Source organism: Tyto alba, unplaced genomic scaffold, assembly GCF_018691265.1.
Source record: "Tyto alba isolate M040663 unplaced genomic scaffold, T.alba_DEE_v4.0 Super-Scaffold_1000006, whole genome shotgun sequence".
Taxonomy (NCBI): domain Eukaryota; kingdom Metazoa; phylum Chordata; class Aves; order Strigiformes; family Tytonidae; genus Tyto; species Tyto alba.
In genome coordinates this window covers 32,235,994-32,255,026 of record NW_024881272.1, presented here as the reverse complement: position 1 = coordinate 32,255,026, position 19,033 = coordinate 32,235,994, and the positions used below count along the sequence as shown (strand labels likewise).

Here is a 19,033-nt window from a genome sequence, read left to right as displayed (position 1 = left end):
TTGCAGGCACAAGCCTATGAACTCCATGTGCTGTATTCTTCTTGGAACAGAAAAGGAATGGAGCAGTTAAATGTTAAAGTCAACAGATAATGCATTTTACAAAAAAAAGCTACTACATGGCAAATGGTACCATACACACTGTCACTGTTCCAGTGCTATTTACAGGACAATATAACTTTGGGAGCTGACAATTACTGATCATGATTTTCTCTCACATTTCAGAGACATCTGAAAAAGGACGCACTGCACAATAAAATGCACAAGCTTGGCCTGGAATGTATTGTCTGAGAGCCCTGCTTCACAGCAACAAAGGCGAAGCAGTCTCAATGCCACACAAGGATGCTGAGCCAATTTTAATCTTTGGTCTGAGAATCTGGCCCATTTTCAAACATGAAAAAATCTTTCATTCCAACGGGGCAGGAGTGAGGAAATGAAGACAGGATAGCTCCTATCACCCAGCTAACATGTCTGGGCTGAAACGCAGGCTTCTGGGAGAGCTGCCATTGACTGTAATGGGGCCAGTATTTTACCCCAAGTCTTAAGGAGCTCACAATGTCAGATTTGACAGAGGAATAATGTAGCTTTGCAGCTGCCTCATCATCCCCACAAGACAATTAGTTGTTGTTTGGTGAGGATCTTTTAAGAACGTCATTGAGTCAGAAAGAGAACAGCCTGGATAGCCACGGACTTTTAAAAGCATGGGACGGAAAACACACAACACCATTAAAACTTGAGAAAATCTGGAATGGTCATTAAAAGGAATGAAGCTGGGAAATAACTTATGACAAGAACACTCCAATCCTTTGTTATCTTCTACTAACTATCACACGCTTCCTGCACACTGGGTATATGAGAGGGTGTGTTAACAGAAAGAAAGAAAAATTAAGCATAGTAAAATTAACTCATTTTATCAATTTGTGCTTTCTGCAACAGTTTCCTGACAGCAGCTACAAGAGGCTGTAAAACTGATGAATTTGCATGGAAAAAGAAACCGGTGTAAGTAATTTGTGTAAAAGGTAACACGGACATGGACTGCTATAATTCAGACACCCTGCAGATAGCAGACTGCTGCAGTGTGAGCAGTTATGGGTTAGAAAAATGACCACACTGCAGTCAGTCTGACTTGAATGGAAATCAATCATAAAGGTACTCTCTGCAGCATCTACTCCACAGTTTTCAGCAACTTCCTTGCCAAACAGATTTGTGCTCTGTAAACCCTTTGCTGATCAATTCCCCTGCACCCTCTGCCTACCAAAGCCTAACTTACAGGTTAAGCATACTATTTTCCAAAAAGGAACGTAAAAAGGCAAGCACTAAATTAAAGCATCATTTCTTTCGGAGGCACGATGAATTTCCTCAGCATTGCAAGATTTATGAAACAGTTTTATTCCAAGCAGATAGGGAAGAAAAACTGGTATCTGGATAACGCTTCTCTTCTTTCACTCCCCCTCTCTGTTTTTCGCTCTCTCCCTAAATCCTGGACATTTCTGTTCCAACACTTGAACTGGCCCTATAGGAAAGTGAAATGTATCTCCAGAGCAGGGGTGGGGTAAGAACAACGTATTCCTAACACTGTGTAAACTCAGCACAAAGTAAGGCTAATCACACAGTAATTTCCGCCTGGGTAGCAAACATGAAGGATGCTTTGTTTGCCACAGGCCTAACCACCCTGCCACCCTCAAGAGCCTGTTTGCAGCCTGGGGGTGAAAGAACAAAAGCCACCTCTAATATACACCAACAGACCTAAGCAGCAGAGGTTGAAATGCCTGGCTGGCCTACGGCAGCGAGGACCTGCAACCCCTTGGCAGTCCTTACACAGAGGCCACAGTCAGCTAAAGGTGTCCGGCTCTACAAGTGCTGTGGCAAATGCTGCACGGGGCTAAGCTGCTCTGAAATCCCTCCTCACCACATATTCAGTGCCTGTCTTTCAGTAAAGGGTATTTGTACCTTCGCTTTCAATTAACCCATTTACTATCGCAAAATGCAGCAACGTGCTGACGTGTAGGGCCCACCCTGGCTGTCAGGAAGAGGTTAATGCTTTTCATCCGCATGGCGGAAGGTCGCTTCCTCTTCCCGGCTGGAATTTGGTTGAGGCCGTGTGTGCTTTTTGTCTCTGCTTCGGCCTGGGCTGAGCCACACCTCACACCTCCTGCCCTGGGCTTCTCCTGCCCGGTCCTCCGGTCACCCCTGTGTTTTGCAGTTCCACGCACCACGGGAGCGGGCAGGGTGCTGCCAGTCCAGCCAGGAGGCACCCGAGCCTGCTCCAAACGGCTTTTCACACTGTCTCTGTGGACTGTTCACCTCGCACAGGCCCAGAAAGCTGCTGGGAAGGGAACGCCTGCATTTATTTGCAGGATTCCCTGCAAAGGCTGCAGCTCTGGGGAGCAAGCAAAGGGATCAAAGCGCTGCGTACGGTGGCAAAATTCTCTCTAAATCAAACCTCTTCATGGACTACCAAAATCTGACAATCCACCACGCAGCCTCCCTCCACCCCTGTTCCTATGCCCCGGGAACACGCTCTGGCCCCACGTGAAGCACCGGTGTGGTTGGGGAGCTCCACTTGAGTGCAGGCGGCTGTTACATGCTGCAGCTTGCAGAAACTCCGGGTGATGACATTAAAAACAAGCCGTTTCCCCCCCTAAGAAATGCTCTGCGGCAAAGTGACCTTCTGATAGCTCAGGAACATCTCCCAAACAGGAAAGGATGTCAGAAATTGCAGTTGCGAGTCAAAACAATAGTCTCCACCTACATACCGGCATCAAGATGTCCTCTGACCCAGGGCTCTGACCTGGTGGGGGGGCGAGGAGGAAGGGCCCCTCTTCCCCTAACACCCAGCCCGCTGATGTGCGCAGGACAAACAAACTGATGCTGGCCTCAGCTCCCATTTCAGTGATGGGAATCACAAAAATCATCCCTGTTCCACTCGCTCTGAGGGGCAGGAGGACTTAGCTTGCCCAAGAGGAGGAGGAGGAAGGTGGATGCCTTTGCCTGAGCGCCCACTGCTCGGGGGAACACGGGGCAGCATCGCCCCTGCTGCCAGCCTGCTCCCTCCACTGCCAGCTTGTTAGCTCAGATCTTCACCCGCAATGTCAAGAAAAATAACAGAGAAATTAACAGAAAGCCCTCTGACTTAACCCAATTGGAATATTTATTTTGAAAAATTTATTGAATTACAGAACAGGAAACCCACTAAATAAAACCAGCCTGGCTGGCATTTGTCTTCCTTGGAATACGGCACTCTCTTCTAGTCATGTTAATATTTAGTTTCTCTTTTTTCCATTTTTATGTATTTATTTTCACAAAGGGGCTGGGATGTGACTAAGATCATTACATGTGTAACACTGCAGCAAAGTGATAATGTGTTTAAGGTTAAATGGGAGAAACATGACATTTGACTAATAAACTTTTTCCTGTGTTGTGACTCCATAAACAAAGGGAAACACACTGCGCTGCTGCTGCCGAGAGGAAAGGGGAGCTGGGTGGCTTTTTTTTTTTTTTTGCAAGGCCTTTGTTTCCTACACACTATATCGTTAGATTCAAAGAGGTTTTGCCGAATACAACAGATATGAAATGTGTGATGTTCATTTTAAAATTACAAGTACAGCCTGCTATTGACCATCTAATTATGCTGAGTTCCATTTATAAACATAGCTAACCACTAAGTTTATAGAGACTTTTTGTGCTGCTTTAATAGGATATTGATCGAGAGCAAGGTTTGAGTGGACTGCCATTGAATTGTGTAATGGCATACAAAAGGCAAGGTCACGGCAACTGTTCACTCTATGCCTGCAGTCTATTTTTTATTATAATCTTTCTTTCTTCCTCTCATACCCAAGCCCACACAGTGTGTTTTGGATAGCAGTGCTTTACTAAGGAATATAGAGTATCTTTTTAAATGTTAATTTTCATGCTGCTGACTTTAACTACCTTCACTACTGTAATGCTTAGTATAGCAGAAAAACACACAAGCTGCCGTTTAGGGAGAGCTGTGTTATTATACCCCGACTTTCACACACATGGTCTGCGTGGAGGAGAGACTCTTCTCATCTCCTGAGCTACAAGAAGACAGCAGCATCCTCCCTGCCCCTCGCAGCCGCCTGCCTGGCCCAGACTCACGACAGGAGCCGCGGCACCTCACACCTTGCCACAGGCATCCAGGACATGCTGGGGTTTTCAGGACTTTCCCTGCAGTTTCGGCTCTACCTGGCCACTGGACGAAAGGCATGAGGAAGCTGCGTTTCCTCCATCGCACCCACGCCTGGAGCAGTGGCAATTACTTTCATTTCTAGTCTCAGGACAAGAACAGCTTCAGCCCCTGTCTACATTGCTAAAGCCTCGGTGTGGCAGGATCCTGAGCTTTCCAAAATGCCTTGGCCACAAAAGCACCTCTTACCTGTGGAATTAATGTAACTGTCTCAGGGATAATTAGCTGGACAATTTCTGTGTTTATACAGGAGCAGTCAGGAACTGCATGCATACTTGTGTGCTTGTGCTGTCACCGGCTCATTAGAAGGATTAAAAGTCACCCCACTTGCTCCGTACAGATCCTCACTGCACACAACTAACATCTTAAAACACAAAGCGTGGCATTTCCAGTCCAGGGCGCAGTCAGAATTCCCTTGTTTATCAGCATGAAGAATGATGTCATTTTGACAAATAACACAGCACAAAACAAATATGTTTGATTTGGCTCTAGTGAATGTTCATAAATCCTAAATCTTTCTTCACATCCTGGGCAGTGCAGTTTATCTGGCTGCTTGAAGGACCTCCAAGGGAGGAGATCTTCCCAGCAGCTCTCTGCACAAGAGCACATGGTGCAGACTCAAAGCCAAGAAGGGAACAGTGTTCCCCATGCCTCTCTCCCTGCTCCAGCCTGCCACGGCCTCCCAGCCTTTGCCAAGCGAACGGGACTGTACACTTGGCAGTGGCTTGGCATGACAGCCTCCCCTCTGCCGGCACCTTTTGCAGAGGGTATCCTCCAGTGCTCTGCAGATAGCTGCACACAGTGAGTGGAATATTTTCCTAACAAGGGTAGAGAGGGAGAGAAGGTTTTGCTTGGCCAACAGCTGGCTGTCAGTTCACAAAACCCGTACATCTCCAACGCTTCTGCTTCTGAGCCCTTTGTTGTCAGCCCAAACCTCTCTAGAGATGGAAGAATGAAGTTTCTGTTATCTGAAAGGGTCTCCCCAGTATCTGGGGTGACAGACAACTTCGAAAGGAGCTCACACCCTTTGCCTGCTAATAATGTAGGAGAACTGACAGCGTGGTCTGCAACATCCACATTAGATGGGGTGGAGAGGGATCTATCTGTTTTGCAGATGAACATTTATGATCTAGTTTCTGTTTTACTAGGCTCTGCAAGATTCAATAGCTGGGTAGCATTTTGAAAGAAAATCTGCATCTGTAGGACTGAAGAAAGCAAGTTTCTGTTACCAAAACAGTCTAGACTTGTTCAATAGCTCACAGAAACTGTGATGATCAGCACTGATAGGTAAGATAGATAATGGTAACAGCTGACCTTTCGCTTGATTAATTCATTCCCCAAATTTGCATGACGGTGACAACTGCCTATTACTTGAGACTCCTTGTCATGTGGACCTCTGGGAACTTTACTAAATAAACCTGGAACATAATTGCTACCAACAACATTTCATAAGATTAATTTTAGATAACAGCAGCTACAGGCCAGTTAAAACTGTGGGAAATCACTTCTATCATCATATTATCAAAAGCAGGCATGGAAAGAAAAATGACAATGGGCATACACAAAGATGACCTCTTTGTAAAGCAAACACAGAGCACGCTCAGGAAAAGAGCACAGATTAAACGTGAGGGCCCACTATGGATAGGCAGGCTTGCTCCTTCCCTAGCCATGGTGGCTTCTGAAGGAGCAATGACTTTTTAGAAAGTAAAAACAAGAGAATGGACTGAGGACATTTTGATTACTCAAGCTACAGACGGTTAATAGCTGCTGGTGAGTCTGGATGATGGCTGTTCGTAAGCTGAGCTCCCCCACATGAAAGTAACCCACGGACTGGGACTGGTCTCAGGTCAAGACACAGGAACATGTAGACAACACAGCAAGGGTTACATTGAAAAACACAGACTTTAGAAGACCTTGCCTGCCAATTTAGACAAATACGCAGCAATTACTTTGTTGCTCTGTTATGTTAAATAATTCTTTGAATATGAGCATGTGAATTCATACTGACTTCGCTGGGAATTTGCTGCTAGACTCTACACTAAACATATCCTACTGGGTAGCCACGGCGTATCAGGCTGTGGGCTTCTCAGACCTCATAAAGTAAACAAGGTTACGGCTGGTCAGTACATGTCTGGGGCATCTCCAAGGAAAATCCAGGGTGCTATCAAAAGCAGTGTAGCTAAATAAGTTGCTGGCACTCTTCCCTCTGAGTCAGTTCTGAAGTGATATCCCGATATGCTTTGGGGACACTATTTTTGGTAGAGGTGCTGGCTTCTAGACAGGATATAAAACTGAAGTCTTGACCTCCCAGGATTATTAAAGAGCCCATGAAAAAGAGTGCAAACCCCTGTGTCTGGAACAGTTAAAAGCTGATTTTTTTTTTTTTTCCCCACCAACACCTCCTTTCTTATTTCCGATAAAGGTCATGCCTGCCCTGCTCTTCCTGCGCACAGGTGCCCCATCCTTGGAGGTGGTGCACTTCAACGGCAAGCAGAGGGAACGTCTCAGACACAGCTCATAGTTTGCAAAACACGCTAAGTGCTAGGATTTCTGATACACAGTGTTTTAGTTTAGTTACAATAAAACATCACGGAAAATTAATAAGCATGAAACATGATGCTCATGAGGTCAATGCCAGACTCTCAGCCAGGCTGGGACTGGGGCTGCCTGTAAAGGCTCAAGTCCTGAACGGGGATGCTTTTCTAGCAGCCTGTCCTGTGCACACATGGAGCATGGCTGACAGAGTCCAGAGGCACTTCTGCTGTATAGGGCACCCCAAGATAAGATTGTGGTGAAGTGGGATGCCTTGCAGAGGGGGAGGGTGAATCCTTTGGGCTTCAAAAGCCTTACGCTGTCACACTGAAATAGAGCGACATAACACGGAGACGTTCAAATCTGGTGATAACTTGGTTTTGTCCACCATGGCGGCGGGTACCAGCAAGTTAGTGTGCACAGTACAGTGATTTAGATGTCAAAGTCCCTATTTAAGCACTTCAGTAAGTGAACTGATTTGCAAATGTGCTGAGCACTCAGCAGCTCCTCTTGACATCTAAGTCCTCTTAACTTTGTCCTTACAAAATTCCTACCAGTTGTCAAGGAAGAACACTCAGGAGAAATGTTTGCCTCAAACTTTTTCTCCCTCTCCAGGACATATAGCTCTGACATTCATCTATCTCCCACTTGCCATGCTTTCCTTCTAGCATCTTATTTTTGAATATAAAGCCAATTTACTAGCTAATGCAAGTATTTCCGAAAGAGGAAATAAAACTGGAAAATCCTTACAGAAACTCTGTGTTCTGACTCAAAACCACAGACCCTCTGCTAAGTTTGTGCCAGTTAGATTCCAGCCCTAGAAGGACTTAAGCTACATGCTCAGAGCCAATACACAAATACTCCTGCTATCTAGGAGGAGAACCATTTTTCTCACTGTCTGCGCTAAAGAGATTGGTTACAAACCCTAAGGTTGTAAAGGGGCACCTACTTGAGTCATTCACCTGGAGCAGTGGTAATTGGTGACAATGTGGTGTTACTGCATAGCTCTACACCAGCTGCAGAAAAGATCCCTGAAAGACTAATACCTACAGCCCTGGGTCACCAGGAGTCTCTCTGCAAGAGACTGTCCATACTCTCTCCTTGGACTATCTGGATTATGTCATAGCGAAATACAATCAATGCACCTTTGATCAATGGAACAGGGTGGTGACAGGTACTCTTAATTCACTGTTGTTAGTGAGTATTGACAAGCCTGTAATGATCATGCTGCAGTGTGTCATTCATGCTGGGGGCATTAGCATTCTTTAAAGGTCAAAAAACAAATCCTTCTAGAAGACAGAATTCCGTATAGTTAATGGAAAATGCAGGCCTTGAGAAGTCAAGATGTATGCCTCTGCACAACCGAGGTTATCGGACCTGAAGTTGGTACAGGTGTTGGAATTATTAACAAGTTCATCAATTTCCAGGTGTACAAACACATGTACGCATGGCATGGATGAACACAAGGTGCAAAAGAGGCATAGGAAAATTTCCAGGCTTTTGTGCACAGATCATGTCGCTTCTAGAGGTCTGATTAAAATACAGTTCTTGGATCCTGCAAGGGTACCACCAGGTAAGCTGATCTTTGTAGGCATTTATCTGCACTCTGATACAGGGCCTGCCTGTTTTCAGCTGGGTACCAGATGAGCTTATCAACCTGCACATGCAAGTTTGCAGAATTAATATTTTTAAATTTATTTTTAAAAATTATGCTATTTTATTTCCCTACATTAACAGATGTGGTGTGGCACATAAACACTGTCCTCTGGCGAGAATCCGGGAGAATAGAATCTCGATTTTCAAGACACTGTTTCTGAATTGAGGAAGGGGCATGATAAGAATCAAAGGAAAAAAACTGGGATTGCAGAAACCACATAAACCAGCCACAAAATGATACTTACTTTGTGAGACTCTTACTAGCTCAGTCACACTGAAAACACCTGATGTGACAAAACTGTCCTGGAAGCCCAAATGTCCTACAAAACAAACAGAGTGAGAGAACTGCGATTAGCTTTAAGCATTTAATGACAGTATTCTCAAATACTTTACTTTCATTTAGACTTAAAATGTGACATCTAATTTCCCACTTAGCAGTAATTATTGTTTATGTAGGTGGGTAACTAGTCATACAGCTATGTAGGCTGCTTTGTGGTTTCTATCTAGAGGTTAGGAAAGCTAACATGACACATCAGCAGGGAGATTTTTACATGTTAAAGCATCTCAACAGGAAATCTGAAACAAAAGAGGACTATTTTAATAAACAGTTACCTTGGATGACCCCTAATGACTTCACAATTGAAATGAAAATACTGTACCTAGGAAACAGACAGGACAGCTAAGTTCCATAATCGTTTTAAACATTATTCTCTAAAGAAACATCTGATCAGGATTATCTACCCATTCATTCAAACAAAACAAGATTTAAAGATGTACTCTTCATTTTTCTAAGGTTACACTAGGGAAATCCTAAAATAGCAGCTGGTTAAAAAAAATTAAATAAATGCCTTTCCCATCACAAAACAAAATCTAACATATAAAACTAGATTTCAAAAAGAAAAATAAATCTCCACATAAGAAAAGTATTAACTTTAAGCTTTGGACTGTCTTTAGGAACCAGGGCGTACGCTTCCACGCTCGCCTCTCTTGTGCAAGGAATGCCTCTACACTTGGTATCAAAATGTTATTACACTTTACATAACAGTATTTTCCTTCTTCTCTGAAAACATGCCTACCACCAAATGTTCATTTAATTTTCACGGGTATGATCAATTACAAAAGGAGCAGCTTTCAGGCTGCAACCCAGTGTATGTGTGTGGAGTGGGATACAGCAGTTCACGCGGGACATAGCTGGACTTCAATTAGAGGTCTGCAGTTAGTCAGCCAGACTGACCTCCTGCTTTTGAAATCAGGGTCAGAGGAGAAATCTCAGGATAAAGCGATTATTAAAAGAACTGTAAAGTCCTACTTGTCCACAGGATAAGTGGCATACCTTTTTAGGTTGTCCTACTTAGAGTCACTGATTCCAGCGCACGCACACATATATTATTGAATGTTTTGCAGGGGCACCATCTGCTCCGTTGCTAATTGTTTGTCAGATTCGGCACGATTTTCCTATGCTCAGTATATTCTACTGTACCCCATGCTCATCCCGGCAATACCTGCACACCTCCCTCTAATGACCAGAGCAACAGGACTAATGCAAGCTGCACATTTGTTCGCCCGGCTTTCTGTTAGGGTTGTTTAAAAAAACCCCAACATAGCCCATTGCCACTTCCACCTGCAGAACGGGAGGTAAAAGAACTACCTCTTGTGTGCAGGGCTACAGAGGGTGACACGTCAGGGAACATGTCAGGGGAAGGTTTGGAAGAGATCTGGAGGGAGGTCAGCCGTTCATTGCTAGCCAAGATCTCAGCAAATTCTGCTCCTGCACAGAAGAACTTTCCTGTTTCTGCGAGCATCCCACAGTGCCAGATGAACGCAGTCGCTAAGCTAACAGACTTGAGACAAGTTTCTACATCAGGCATGTTTTTATACTTCAGCAATAATGATGAGTTTTCAAACTGTGTATATGTATATCTTTGGGCATCCTTGTGTATGTGTGTATACATATGTATTATGTACACAAACATATAAATATACACAAATCTGTCATGCTCCAGCTGTAGATAAATGTACTATAAAATATTGAAATTGATGCTGAAATTCAACACAAACAAATTCCTCAATCTGCAAACAAGGTTTTTATTTACATCAAGAGAATAAATTTTTCTCTACTTCAAATGAAAAAATGTTCTTACAAGCGTTTATTTTTCCTTATTTTCAACTTAGAAATAGCTCTCAGATATCTGTAAATGCTTTTGCCTGATCTGATTTGTATTTTACCATAGAAAAGGTGATGACTAAATAATTCTGCTTTTTAGAAATGGTTGCTGGCCATACACAATGTTTGCTCATTGACAATTTCCCAAGTATTTTTAATATGAAGATCTACTTTTCATATGCTGCAGCAGACCTGCCTATTGAATTAAATGATCTGTGAATTAAAAATAATTCTCTTAGGTCTTCACTGAAACCACTCATGTGCCTAAAATTAAGCATATGCTTAAGTGCCTTGCTGGATCAGGGCCAGGATGCTTACTACTCCGCAGAGCCCTTCGTAGGGAAGCCAGTCTATGCTATATAACTTCTCATACTGTGCTCATCATGGCAGTATCTGAGCAACTTCCAGGAGTGCATTCAACAATGCTACAAACATCTGTCACGTGTTGTTTTTTCATACTGCACCATACTGGCTCTGCTCTGGTGTCCACTTCCACCTGCATTTCTCAGGCAGGTTCCTACTGCACTAAGAGTGAAGGTGAAATTGAAACGTGGAAGTCAAAAAGCAAATTACAGCTATGGTAGGACATTTGGCTGATTTTTTAAGGGAAGGTCTAGAGCCCTGTGTAATCATCCAATGAAAACCTGATTGTCACACGGCTAACTGCATTATCTTAACCTAGCAAACATACGTAAAACCAGAAATGAAAATGCCATAGAATGGTTTTAAATACATTCTACCTCTCAGGGTCCTGCAGGGCATGAAAAAAATTGAACTAAAGTTAGCTTGTGTCTGCTAACTTCATTATTCTTATTTTGCTGAGTATACTTGAAATGTAAACTTCTGTAGGAGCATTTCTTATGCGTGTACATGTAATAGTAATCATTAAACAACAGCACGTCAATGAAAGTGATTAGATTTTCATCCTTCAATACTGAAAATAAACATTTCACAAATGAAAGGTGAATTTCACAATTCTCCAATTTGTTATTTACTTATAAACATTAGGAAATCAGGGGCTCGTCTCGCCAATCATTAATAATATCTCGATACCCATAAAAGCAATGCCCTTGGCTTAGAGGTGTATCTTGAACTTATTTCGATGCATAGTTAGTCTCTGAATTCACAGTTCAGTAGAACTCTGGGAAAGTTTAAAGGTTTGCCTGAATGGTTCAGATTGCAAAATCCAGGCCTAAGACTAGTTTTCGCTGAGCTGTGATAATAGTGCAACAAGAAAATGAGAGTAACAGGACAAAGAAGCTAGACATGTAAAAGAAGAATGACTGGGAAATAGCAGGATTGACAAAATAAGTGAAGTAAACATTCTGCGCCTATTAACAGGGGTCAAAATGCAAAAATACATCAGCTTGGCTGTTCCACGTAATTCTGAATGAGAAAAAAATAGGTAAAGCCAAGCAATTACATATGCAGATGTTAGCATTAACGAGCTCCTTTACTGAAAAGATGATTAAACATCTTGAAAGCTTGCAAGATTTACTCTTCATACGGCACTTTACTGTAATATGTGTACTGTGATACTTTTGCTAAATATCCCAAAGATAGGACATTGAAATTGCTGTATATGATCGGGTTATCTCTGCAGCTTTGTGCGACAGTCACATCTTGGTAGTAAAGCAGGTGTTCAAAATGAGGATGAGAGAATTTTTACTCACTTTATAAAAAACTAACAGAGCTCATTCCCTGAAATTCTGGGTATAAATTAAGACACCTGGCTAGCCAAGGCAGGCCCTGACTCAGCAAAGTAGTTAAAGCACGTGCTTAATTTTAATCTCACATGCTTGACTAAAGCACATGCTTATTTGTCCTGCCAAGTAAAGATGGGCTGACAAAGTTAAGCAGGCATTTAAATATACCGTTGGATTATTCCTTCAACCCAAGTCTAGGTGCAGCTAGGAGTTTGCTCGTTGCATAGGACCACACTTTGGCTCATGAGGATGATCATTTTTCCCCCAATGGCTAAAAACCCCCAGGCTAATAAGACCAAATTGAGTAAAGCAGATCAGGATACTAACTAATAAATAACGTGCCACTACTCAATCACGCGTTTGGTATAGCGTACAAATGCAGTGCAACACTACCGTAACAAGTACCACATGAAAAACATCTTTCCATAACTTGATGACTGCTTTAATTGGGGAGAAAATTCATAATGCAATTTACATATTCTTCTTTTAGATCCCAGTAAAGAAGCCAGAAGAAAAGACTTGAATTGCTGGAGCCTAATTCTGATCTCAAAGAAGTTTTAAACAAGTCTTTCTACACTGATCAAATAGAGTTTCACCTAATTTTCTCCTAATTTACACTGGCAGAGGAGAAATCAGGATTAGGACTTGTTGTCTAATGCTATTTGTTTTGAATTATTAAGCAAACATTCCTATTTCAATGAGTAAACGTGTACAAAGGCAACTAACCTTCGTCCTAAAATCTAGTTTACAGGGAGAGTATTGTCTGCTTTCCCAATTAATGCTGTAAAAAGGAGTCTCAGACGTTGAGCTACCAATCAAGAGCTTGTGTTGTAGCTTGAGAAAATCATGACTGATGCAATTACTTTTATGTAGAAAGTCTGAATATGGTCTATAGGTTAAAGTTCATCGGGTTATTGTTCCTTAATTGAATATCAGAAGATGTTTTCAAGGTGCTCGAGGTATTATTGTTCTTTAATTAGCAGGCTTCCTTGTGTAATCCAACAGTATTATCTTTATTATAAAATAGTTAGATTGCACCATAAATATGCAAGGTATTTTCTAAACAGAGATACAGCTGTTTTCCTGAAATCTAAGATTGAATAAAACTGGGAAAGAGTTACTCCTTTGAAGATGAAAAAGTCCAAATCCAGTTACTTCTCTTCCACTGCAGTCCAAGTGACAGTGTATTAAGCTTCGAAGAACAGCTTTTTAGGAGACTTTGATCCCCTTTCAGTGTTTTGAAATTACAGAAGTTCCCCAAACTAGCACTGAAGCCATTTCTAAAGCCTTTTTCATGTTCAGCATTTCACTCTACATAGCCATCTTAAAATCTTAAAATAGTAATAATCAATTAGGGTCTCAAGCCTATTATCTTAACCAAATGCCTGATTAAAAGAAAAGCCCTCTCTGCTCAAAGTGCAACTTGATTCCTTTTGGTTTTATCCTCTATCTAGATAATCCCATGTTTCACAAACAATGTGGAGCAATAATATTGATTAGAAAATTAATGTCTGTATCACACAGCACATGCAGGCCTTGAGAGAGGGGATGTTATCAGAGAGAACCCGGATCACCCCGAGGACTCCCAAAAGATTAGCTATTCCGTGGATGCACTGGCTGAGGAGGATGGGAGTGACAGAGTTAGTCCTAATCTGTGTTCTCCAGCAAAAAAAGGAAAGGACACTCCTTAGCGTGGAAGGTGAGTTTATTAAGCCTGGGCTGATGCAGCCGGAGCAGCCCCATGAGCGCATTCCCTTCCAGAAACACCCCTCTGCACAGACACGGGGTCCTGCAGGCAGTCTGGCACAGCGGCCGAGTGCCACATGCACGCACAGGGAGGAGGGTGCACCTCGTTTCTGGGGAGCACCCACCTCCAAGGCAAGTGTGGGTGCCCGGGGAGAGCACCGCGGGCTGAGACCAGCCACTGCCCAAGCGCCTGGACCTGCTCACCCCGCCGGGGGCACCAGCAGCATCTCTCTCCCACCGAGATATTTGGGCGCTATCCCACGCTGGAAATGGAAGGCTGGATTCATAGGGCCAAACTGCATATGCTAACTTCATAGCTAAAAAAGATGTGGAGATCGAAGAGACCATCTATCCCAGCCACCATACTCTGCCCAAGAGAATGTCTCTCCCATTCAGATGGAAGACAGCATGAGGGAGTTGTACACCGGCCTGAATATTGCACGTAGCTGTAACAAAATCTGCGTTTACCAACAGACCCCAAATACCAATCTCCAGAGCTGGCACAACGGCCTCCTTCTAATTACTTTGTACAAAATGCATTCCTCAAATTTGTAAACGATAAACCTGTAATGGTAAATTACACCACAGTTTTAATTCATGGACTTTCTATAGAAGAGTTAAGCAAGATATTACATGTTAAAGGTGATACAGAAACCTCTCTTGTTTCCTGACAAATGCTCCCACTTCTATTTCGGCTTGTTATTTCCAATTTAAATTTAATGCCACAGCAATAGATCACCTTGGACAAACAAGATATTTTCTTATGAAATAACTGCTGGGCCACATGTCACACACGCCGTTATTCTCTCCGGCTCACCTACCTGCCTTTGGCTGTGGTTTTAAGAAGCACCAGAACTTTCTTTGTGGCCCATAGCAGGATGGATTAGACCGTCCAGGGCATGTCGTGTTAGTACAATAGAGGAACACTTTTAAGACTTTAAAGTCATGTAATACAATTCTAGGCTGGATCTTTCTTGTTAAAAAAAGTAGAATGGGAGTGATTGAAAGAGAAAAGGGCCAATATTTGACAACAGAAATCAGCATAACCTCCTAACAGCGGCAGTCATGGATGACTGCCCTTTGACCCAGGGAGATTATGTGGGATTTCAATGACAACAGCTGGAAGTGAGCATGTGAGAATAGAGAACACAGATCTGAGGCCTCCTACAAAAGACTGCACAATCCCTGCCCAGATCTGAGTGTTGATTAGAAATTGTTTCCTGGTCCTGGCTTAATAGAGTGTGATAATGAAAGTTTTGTTAACCCTTCACAATATGCAAAACCATTGGTAAATGATTTGCCTTTTTGGTTTTTGGCTAAAAAGTCTGTATCTAGCAGACAGTAAAATTGTGAAGCACGGCTAGTTTTCGAGGGTGTACTTCTGATTCCAGTGCTCAAGTTCAGCTCCATTTCCATATGGTTTGTATGCTCTCGGTGGCCATCAGGAATCAACATCTGAAGGTGCTGGGAGGCGGTCAGAGAAAGGACTCTAACCTCCTCACTAGGGAGTCCACCCAAACCACCATGGTGGGCGTTCTCCACAGGCGAGTCAGAAGACAAATACACATGTACTGGCTCACTGAGCCGTTGCCTTTCATACTCATGGCATTTTAGAATCTCTAATAATAACAATGCCTAATTATTATTTCAATATGTGTCATATTGAGCTCCAGAGTCTGGGTTGCAAATTAATAAACGTGGACCAGAGCAAATGTGGCATCAGGCTGGCTGTGTCATCAACAGCCTGATCCTGCACAGATCCACAGAAGCTTCAGCTCTTAGGAGATTCAGCTCGTTTTGTATTTAAGTGCAGAGATAGTAGAATTAATGGCAACTTATTACCATTAATGAACCGATCATAGATTGAAATCAATCATGTCAGGTTTTGTCTAAGTGGAGGGCACACAGGTAGTTCTTTTCTCTTGAAGACAAAGGTCTTCTTGAAACACTGAAAGCCCTTCAAGTTCATGGTAAGGACCTTGTGCAATGGAAACCATACCGAGATCTAAGATGTCTGGTGTGGTTTTTAATTTCTGATGACTCCTAACATTGTAGGGTACTTTTTGGTACTCATGTGCGTGAAAAATCAGTTAAATACAGTTTTTTGATATAGTGATAAAAATTTAGAATCTCCCTCCCTACCATACACCCAATTCAATAAATAAATTGCATTAACACTGATAGGGGCCTATAGCTTGCAAAACAACAGATGTCTTAAATTAGCATATTTCTGTTTCAGGTCCTCAATCCAAAAAGCAAATATTAAAGAAAAGAAGAAAAATCATTATAAATGGTCATACTCATTTGGCAGCTTATAAAATAATGTGCCTCCTCAAAAGCCTTTCGAAGTAAATGAGATGAAATCTACCCTGGGATAATAATTCTGGAATATTTATGGCATCCAACAATAAAAAGAGTAATAAAAAGAAAAGCCTGCCTCCCTGAAAACAATAATATGAAGGAGTTATTTATCTTCATATTTTCATATCAACCCTGGTTACAAGAGCAATGACAGCTGTGATCTCCAAGGCCAGTTCGGCTTCGCAGTTTGAAGCGCGACTGAGTGTCCAAATGAGCCCAGAGAAACCACCCGGTTTCCCTGAGCTTCCCGGGGACGCTGGCGGCATGTGCTGCTGCAGGGCGTTCCCAGGGCTGCCAGCAACAGGCACCCACCCTCCCTCTCACCCTTGCCAGCGAGTGATAAATACAGGCAGCACTCGAAGGGGGATACGAGAAGGTGGGTACTGCCGTCCCGGTTCCTTTCCCCCTTGCACGGCCTTTTTAAAATGGAAGCCCCAATGTCACGAGCTAGGCATCACATTAACCTCGGGACTCCACAGAGAGCTGAAAAACTTCCTAAAGAGAATACTGTAAGGGCAATTTCTTTTCAGCTGGTCATTTTTTTTTGATGTCAACATTATATTTCTGGTACAACCTGAAAACATTGGTTTCTATGACTTGTCCGGGGCCGATCACACATGCTCCATCAACTGTCCCTGCTCTTCTTACTCCTCATCAAGTATCAACTGAAATTTTGCCTCCTGAATTTTGTCCACTGACTTCTAGGAAGCTGCAGGCAGAAGTAAGGGCTTGCAGGAGCTGACACTGGGGCTGCATGCTGTAAGCGCGACACGTAGCCACGTTCTGGTCTTCACACCAGTGGAGCGTGTCTCCATACACGCAGAGTTTACTTGGGTTTACACTACTTCAAATTAGAATATAGCTACAATATTAATGCCATAAATATTATTGTTGATGCTGTGTGAAGAACACCAGTGTGAAAATAAATGTAAGGATATTTAAAAACTGGTGTGGAATACTTAGGTATTCAGACTAATCACGGACTGAAATAAGCACATTTGTTTCAAATCCTGTTTATAGCACTGCAGCCCCTCCCTCCTTTAAATCTTCCTCTTAACCATAGTGATGTTTATTGAATACCTGTCATTTCTCCAGCAGCATGTGCCAACAGCAGCTCACCAGTGCCAGGCTGCATGAAAACCCTTCTGTCTCCTATTCTCCAAGGGGCTCCCTTAGATCAACTACTCACCATACCCAATACACTGAAACCCATAAATTTGCAGATACTGCAGTCAAAATTCTTAACAGGAAAGTGCACCCATTTTGCCCAGTGTAGCATACTGAAATATCACATGGTGAGAAGCATTTCTCACCATGTGTAAACTGTCAATTTGATTTGAAATTAAAATTTTTGATTAACATGAGCATTTCTGAGCCTCCCGCTGGCAGCAGCCCTATTGCTGAAAAGTGACATGATTTGTGACACACATGCTGTACAGAAGCCCCATGCCAGCAATTGTTAAACCCATTTTCATTCTGCTTTAATACGGTATGACACTCAGGAAAATAATTTTAATATTTAGGAGAAAGAGGGTAAGGGCTTAAGGACTGAAGTCCTTTATGGGTGTAAAGCAGGATTAGAGCAGCACGAAAAAACGGCACGGAGGTCTCCCCGTCTCACAAGTCATGTCTCTTTTCAGCAATAGGGACCATCTGCGGGAGGCTAAGAAAGGTCCATGGTGAAGCACAAAGCCTTCTTTTAAATCCAGTTGATATTTCAAACACAGCATGAGGTACTTTCCACCTATGAATGCTGAGATGCTTGTGCATGGGGAAATGCTTGCAACTTCGATAATTAAACCCTCTCGTACGGGAGGCAGGATTTTCTGGTTTCCACAGTGGTCTGTTATTTTTCCATGTTTATCATTTCTCCAGAGGTATCAGTGGTCACTGGAGATACTAACATTTATATGGTGAATTACTTATGAAAGAGGAAAGTTTTGTGACCATTAAGACTTTTAAGTTCAGGAATCTACCTCTTCATCAGGGTGGTGGGAAGATTTTTGTTAGTTTAAACAGCTACCAAGTGAACACAAGAAACGGGACACTTTTGTGGCAACAGATTTGAAGGCTATGTTCTACGCACGCAGAAGACAAAAGTTCAGTGGGGATTTTTATAAACGTAAGCCTGTGTCACTGTTGCAAGCTGCTGACTCAACTGTGTCACCTGCGTATTTCTCAGAGTGGATCATTTTTTTTCCAGTAACATCATGTTCTGAGGAAGTTTATCATGAAACAAGTATCACGAACAGTCATTCTGAGCAGCAGAACAGCTTTGATAAGTGTCGACACGCATCTGACTTGTCTTTGAGCTCCTAATACTATTCATCACATTAAACACTCAGCTCAGCTGGACTCTCTGTTCCTAGTAAACACAGAGCAATTTCTAATTGACATAATACAGAAAGTTAAAAAAATGTAGTATTTTAAAAATAATTTTAGATGGTGAAATGAAATACCAGGATGATTCAGATGCCCTGGATGTATTCAGTCCTGAACATAAAGCCATGGGCTCATTTATGTTAATAACAGCGCTCGAGAATTCAATCTGCATGAAAAACACGGTCCTCAATAAAGCCATGATATATAGTTATTATAAGCATGCAGGTTCTTTTAAATAAGCCTTAAGTTTAAATAAGCGTTGTGTGTAAATATCTAGTTTTA

General features: G+C 42.5%; 1 protein-coding gene across 16 annotated transcripts in view; it reads right to left on the bottom strand.

Annotated features, from left to right (window-relative positions):
* NFIA (nuclear factor I A) overlaps positions 1-19,033 on the bottom strand; it is a 360,430-nt gene that overhangs the window by 83,225 nt on the left and 258,172 nt on the right. For all 16 annotated transcript variants that reach the window (XM_033008836.2, XM_033008837.2, XM_033008841.2 and 13 more), the window contains one exon: positions 8,638-8,712. In XM_033008836.2, coding sequence (XP_032864727.1) covers positions 8,638-8,712 — 75 coding nt within the window. The remainder of the gene's footprint in view (positions 1-8,637; positions 8,713-19,033) is intronic.